At 49.2% G+C, this 6,821-nt stretch overlaps 1 protein-coding gene across 1 annotated transcript in view; it reads right to left on the reverse strand.

Annotated features, from left to right (window-relative positions):
- The window catches only part of LOC129694912 (hydroperoxide isomerase ALOXE3-like), a 48,205-nt gene extending 41,694 nt beyond the window's left edge, over nucleotides 1–6,511 (reverse strand). The window contains exons 1-3 of the mRNA XM_055631669.1: nucleotides 5,865–6,511; nucleotides 4,438–4,511; nucleotides 3,333–3,505 (exon numbers count right to left, since the gene is read on the reverse strand). Coding sequence (XP_055487644.1) covers nucleotides 3,333–3,497 — 165 coding nt within the window. The 5' untranslated portion in view covers nucleotides 3,498–3,505; nucleotides 4,438–4,511; nucleotides 5,865–6,511. The remainder of the gene's footprint in view (nucleotides 1–3,332; nucleotides 3,506–4,437; nucleotides 4,512–5,864) is intronic.
- Nucleotides 6,512–6,821: the final 310 nt, after the last annotated feature.

Consider the following 6,821-nt stretch of genomic DNA (forward strand, 5'->3'; position numbering starts at 1 on the left):
GATTTTAGCTCTGCATTCAACACCATTGTGCCAGAGCTACTACACTCCAAACTTTCTGAGTTGACTGTGCCTGAACCCCTCTGTCGGTGGATCACCAGCTTTCTGACTGACAGGAAGCAGCATGTGAGATGGGAAAGCATATCTCGGGCCTGCAAACGCTCAGCATAGGAGCACTGCAAGATGCGTACTCTCCCCTCTCCTCTACTCTCGCCACACCAATGACTGCACATCCACTGACTCCTCTGTCAAGCTTCTCACGTTTGCGGACGACACAACCCTGATTGGACTGATCCAGGATGGGGATCTCTGTACTCTTTTCAATTTGACATATTTCCTATAACATGGTACCCAGAACTGAACACAATATTCTAAATGCGGTCTCACCAACGTCTTATACAAAAGCAACATGACCTCACAACTTCTATACTCAATACTCTGACTGATGAAGGCCAAAGTGCTAAAACATGTTTTGACAACCTGATATACCCGCGACACGACCTTCAAGGAACCATGCAACCATCAACCATTCCTCTGCCCACATGGTTAATTGACCCAGATCCTGCTGCAATCTTTCACAACGATCTTCACTATATGCAAAGCCACTCACTTCTGTATCATCAGCAAACTAATCTTGTTAATCTTGCCCTGTTCTTTGACGTTTCACAGAGTGCTGGAGTAACTCAGCGGGTCAGGCCGAGTATGGAGGCTGGGAGGTCATGTTGCAGTTGCATAAGAAGGTGAGGCCGCATTCCGAGTATTGTATTCAGTTCTGGGCACCATGTTATAGGAAAGATGTCATCAAACTAGAAAGGGTACAGTGAAGATTTACGAGGATGTTGCCAGGACTAGAGGGCCAGAGCTATAGGGAGAGGTTGAGTAGGCTGGGACTCTATTTCATGGAGCACAGGAGGATGAGGGATGATCTAATAGAGGTGTATTAAATCATGATTTGAATAGATATGTTTGAGTCTTTTGCCCAGAGTAGGTGAATCGAGGAGCAGAGGACATAGGTTTAAGGTGAACGGCAAAAGATTTAATAGGAATCTGAGGGGTACGTTTTTCACACAAAGGGTGGGAGGTGTATGGAACAAGCTGCCAGAGGAGGTAGTTGAGGCGGGGACTATCGCAACATTTAAGAAACAGTTAGACAGGTACATGGATAGGACAGGTTTGGAGGGATATGGATCAAACGTGGGCAGGTGGGACTAGTGCAGATGGGACATGCTGGGCCGAAGGGCCTGTTTCCACACTGTATCACTCTATGACTCTATCTATCTTTCCCTCTCAAACACATTCTCCTGCCTTGTCCCCATTACCTCTGACACCCGTATCAATCAAGAATCTATCAATCTCCTCCTGAAAAATGTCCATTGACGGCCTCCACAGCTGTCTGTGGCAATGAATTCCACAGGTCACCACCCTTTGACTTAAGGAATTCCTGCTCATCTCCTTCCTAAAGGAATGTCTTTTAATTCCGAGGCTGTGGCCACTGGTCCTAGACTTTCCCACTAGTGGAAACATCCTCTCCAGATCCACCCCGTCCAGTTTTTACCAGGCTGGGACAGACGGCAACAGCTTCACACCGTATCCCTTAAGCTCGTGTCCTGTCCTGCATCACCCAAGGCAGCAGAGACATTATAGGAGAGGGCAAGCACCGTAACAAAATAGCTCACGATGGTTTGGGTAACATTCAGGAATGTCTATGCATGTCACATTATGAATATTACTGAAGAACGGTCTTGACCTGAAATATAATCTCCAGAGATGCTGCCTGACTCACTGAGTTACTCCAGCACTCTGTGACATGTCATCTATCCATGTTCTCCGCAGATGCTGCCTGACTCACTGAGTTACTCCAGCACTCCGTGACATGTCATCTATCCATGTTCTCCGCAGATGCTGCCTGACTCACTGAGTTACTCCAGCACTCTGTGTCTATTTTCCCTTCACCCATCTGCCCAAGCCCACTCTCCCCCCTCCTTTCCTATGTTCCTTTCCACCCATAAACCTCTCTCTGCCTTTACATTTCACTACTCTGTCAAATCTGCTCTACTTATCTACATTCATTTTTCTTCTTAACTTTTAGTCATAGAATGATGCAGTGTGGAAACAGGCCCTTCAGCCCAACTTGCCCACACTGACCAACATGTCCCATCTACACTTGTCCCACTCACACGCGTTTGGCCCATATCCATCTAAACATTCTATCCATGTACGTGTCCAAATGTCTCTTAAACATTAGGATAGTCCCAGCCTTAACTATCTCCTCTGGCAGATCGTTCCATACACCCTTTGTGTGAAAATGCTACCTATCAGATTCCTGTTAATTTCTGAAATATTGGTTATAAATTTGGTGCAAAAATGCTCCAAAATAAGGCTCAGAATGCATCAGAGATCATCTAAAACACCAGAGCTTCCAGGGCCCTTAAGCGAGCCCTGGACCCTGGCATCGAGGGACTTCACGCTTCACGCTTCACGCTCATGATGTATGCAGCGCGCACACTATTTCACATTAAACTTTTGGAATCCTGTCATGTCACCCCCCCTTTTTGGAAAGCTTCGTACAGGCCTGGACTCCGAAGTAAAATAGTAAGATTAAACGAGAAATTACCAGTTACGATGAGCGATTACCTGCCCACCGATCCCTCCCTCATATTATCAAGGCCACCTGGTAGTTCCAGTTATTCAAAATCTTACTAGTCTCAGGTCATTTTCTCTTATCTGTGATTTTACACCGCTGCTTTGAAGATTGACGCGCATGCGGACGGACAGCCCTTCACGTAATCGCTCATCGTAACTCCTCATAAAATCAAGATCAAACTTCAAACTGGTAAATTCTCATTTAATCTTACTATTAAAACAGGGGCATTGGCAACCTCAGGCTGCAGACAGAAAGCTGGCTCAGTCCTTGTGTCCTTCAAGGGCTGGTTGCAATATTGGTGGCTTGTCTGGATTGGAGCGCCACAGCTGCAGGGAGAGTTTGGATTGACTTGGATTGTTTTCTCTGGAACATCAAAGGTTGAGGGGAGACTTGATAGAAGTATCTACAATTATGAGAGGCATGACTTGGTCATATGGATTCAGAACTGGTTTCTTCAGAGAGGACATCTATTCAGAGAAGACATTTGGAGTAGTGCGTGCAATTCTGGTCACCCCATTACCGGAAAGATGTGGAGGCTTTGGAGAGGGTGCAGTGGGGGTTTACTGGAATGTTGCTGGGATTAGAGGGTTTTAGGTGCAAGGGAGAGGTTGGATAGATGAGGATTGTTTTCTCTGGAACAATTGTTGTACCCCAAGTACGCGCTGATGTTCGGAGCCGTGTTGCGACTGACCTGGACTTCCTGCTGTAGACTGGTATTTGACCCAAGAGAGGGGCCGACCATTTGCTCTGTAACGGGGAACTTTTCTGGAATCTCTTTACACTGTTCGATGAGTACGGGGTTCGATCCGTTCAGGAACTGATAACCAAAGAACCTGTCGTCATGCCAATGCTCCATCACATAGTCTGAGGAAACAAAGCAGACACATGTTCATCTCATCCCACATTGGAAAAATGGACATTCGTTCTAGTTTAGTTCACAGATACAGCAGGGGAACAGATCCTGCAGCCCACCGAGTCCACACCGACCGTCAATCGCCTTCACACCAGTTCTATATTATCCCACTTTCTCTTCCATTCCCTACACACTCGGGACAATTGGCACAAAAGACAATTCACCTACCAACTCGCACATCACCATGAGTGTGGGTGGAAACCAGAAAACCCAGAGGAAACCCTCAAGGTCCCAAGGTGGACGTGCAAACTCCACACATACAGACAGCACCCGAGGTCTGTATCAAACCCAGGTCTCCGGCACTGTGAAGTAGCAACTCTACCAGCTGCGCCACTGTGTCACTCAACTTCATCAACATGGGGTAGTAAGATTTATTGTGGCGCAGAGTTTCCAGCAGCGTTGAAACCATGCCCAGCCTGGGTTGGTCCTTGTCCTCTTGGCACCAGTGTTGGGCATTATAGAGAAGGCCATCACAGCCCTGCCCACTACCCCCAACTCACTGCAGGGAGCTCCCTACACACAGTGGTTAGTGACAATGTGGGTGGCGGCAGTTCTGTACCAGAGACAGTGAAACCTTGGGATGTTAAGTCCATAAGACCATAGGCATAGGAGAAGAATTAGGCCATTCGGCCCATTGAGTCTACTCCAACATTCAATCGTACTGATCTAATTTTCCCTCTCAACCCAGTTCTCCTGTCTTTTCCCCATAACCTTTGACACCCTTACTATTCACGAACCTATTATTCTCTGCTTTAAAAATACCCAATGACTTGGCCTCCACAGCCGACTGCGGCAGTAAATTCCACAGATTCACCATCATCAGGCTAAAGAAATTCATCCTCATCCACATTCTGGAGATAAACGGCTCTGGAGAAAAACGTACCTTTGACTGACCCTATGCAGACATATAGGCGAACGTGAGGATGTTTCTCTTCACCCCGACCCAGTTGTGAAATGCTGCAGAAACAGACAGAAGGAACAGGTTCAGCCAGACATGAAGGACTGCCGATGTCAGGTGTTTGTTTCACAGCCACCCAGATGTTTTGGTCGACCCAACTGCAGACCACAGCTGGGAACAGCTAGAGCTTGCAGCGTGGGGTCACACCCTCAGAGGTGGGGAGGGGAGAGGTGGGGAGGGGAGAGGTGGGGAGGGGTGGTGTGGGGAGGAGTGGGGAGGGGGGTGGTGAGGGGAGGGGGAGGGGTGTGGAGTGGTGGCGTAGGGTGAGGGGTGGTGAGGAGGGGATGAGTGGCATGGGGTGAGGGGTGGGGAGGGAAGAGGTAGGGAGGGGTGGCGAGTGGAGGGGTGTGGAGAGGTGGCGTAGGGTGAGGGGTGGTGAGGAGGGGATGAGTGGCATGGGGTGAGGGGTGGGGAGGGAAGAGGTAGGGAGGGGAGGCGTAGACACCAGGGAACCCACACATGGAAGTGTAGGCAGCATGGAGTGGTGGTGTGGCATGGGCACACTCCTGTGGGGTGGGCATGTGTGGGCAGCAGTAAGTAGAGGCAGGGTGCAAGTTTCAGGCGCCGCATCTGGTCACAGATTGTAGGGCAAGAAACGGTGACGTAGCGGAAGAGTTGCTGCGTTGCAGCACTTAGTGCCAGAGATCTGGTTTCGCTCCTAACTACAGGTGCTGTCTGTACGGACTTTGTACGTTCTCCCCGTGACCAGCAAGCGTTTTCTCCCACAATCCAAAGGAGTACCGGTTTGTAGTTTAAATGGCTGGTATAAGTGTAATTTGTCCATAGTGTGTGTAGGATAGTGTTAATGTGTGGGATTCAGCGATCCCCACACATTAACACATTGTCCCCACTAGGGACAATGTTTACATTAACCAAGCCATTTTACCTACAGACCTGTTTGTCATTGGAGTGTGGAGGTGCTCGGAGAAAACCCACGCAGGTCACGGGGGAGAACGTACAAACTCTGTACAGACAGCACCCGTAATCAGGGATGGAACCCGGGTCTACAGCAACTCTACCACTGCGCCACCATGGGCTCGATGGATCGAAGGGCCTGTTTCCGTGCAGTATGTCTGAACTAAACTAAATCTGGGTTAAAGCCTGGGTGCAGGTCAGAAGCCGGGCTCTCAGTGGACAGAGAGGTCACATGTGGGCTGAAGGCAGTGGCCCGGTGATACCACCGACATGAACATGACGTGGCGGGCAATGGGCTGCAGACTGAAGGATGATTTAGTGCCAGCACCGAGCACAACAGGAATGGGTGACGTTCTGGGTCGGGACTCTCCGTACAAACTCCAGGAACCCCAACCGGACCCATTTTGAGCATCGCCCCATGCTGTTTCCATACTTACGCCTCCTCAATGGAGAGGAAAATGCCCAATGGTCTTTCAAGTGAGACCTTGGCATCCCTCGGCAAGTCCTTGGCTTTATCATATTGGGTTTTTTTGGGAACACCTGGTGCATAAACAGCCCACCTGAAACATGAGACGAGACATGAGAGGAAGCTGGACGCTGGGATTAAGAGAACAAAAGCCAATTATGCTCTCAAAATCCAAGGTCATTTGTCCACCAATGACCCCCAGAGCATGTGGAAAGGCATCAAGGCCATCACAGGGCACACAAAAGAGATGCTGCATGCCCCAGGGACCCATCCCTTCCTGATGTCCTGAACACTTTTTATGCTCGCTTTGAGGCGTCCATCACCTCCCCCAGTTGCAGGTTCACACTTCCACCAGGTGAGCAGCCTCTCAGGGTGAATGCTGAGGATGTGAGGAGGTCCCTGATGAGAGTCAACCCCCCGCAAAGCAGCAAGCCCGGATAACATCCCGGGATGGGTTCTGAGAGACTGCATTCACTAACTCACTGGGGTACTGACTGACATCTATTACACCTCCCTCTCCCAAGCTGTGGTGCCGACATGTCTCAAGACCGCCACCATCATCCCTGTGCCCAAAAAGTCAGTGGTGTCAGGCTTGAGTGAGGTGGCTCTCACCCAGATAATCACAAAATGCTTCGAAAGGCTGGTTATGATCCACATAAAAGACAGCATTAACATCAATGTGGACACTCATTAGTACACCTACAGGAAGAACAGGTCTACATCTGATGCAATCTCAGCCCCCACTCATCTGGAGAACAGGAGTTCATATGTCACATTGCTCTTCTTGGACTTTAGTTCTGCCTTCAATACCATCATTCCACAGACTTTAGTCAACAAGCTGCTGCTGCTTGGACTTAAACCATCCATGTGGAACTGGGTACTAGACTTCCTGACCAACAGGCCACAGCCGGTTATAATCTACGGTGTC

Source organism: Leucoraja erinacea, unplaced genomic scaffold, assembly GCF_028641065.1.
Source record: "Leucoraja erinacea ecotype New England unplaced genomic scaffold, Leri_hhj_1 Leri_856S, whole genome shotgun sequence".
Taxonomy (NCBI): Eukaryota; Metazoa; Chordata; class Chondrichthyes; order Rajiformes; family Rajidae; genus Leucoraja; species Leucoraja erinaceus.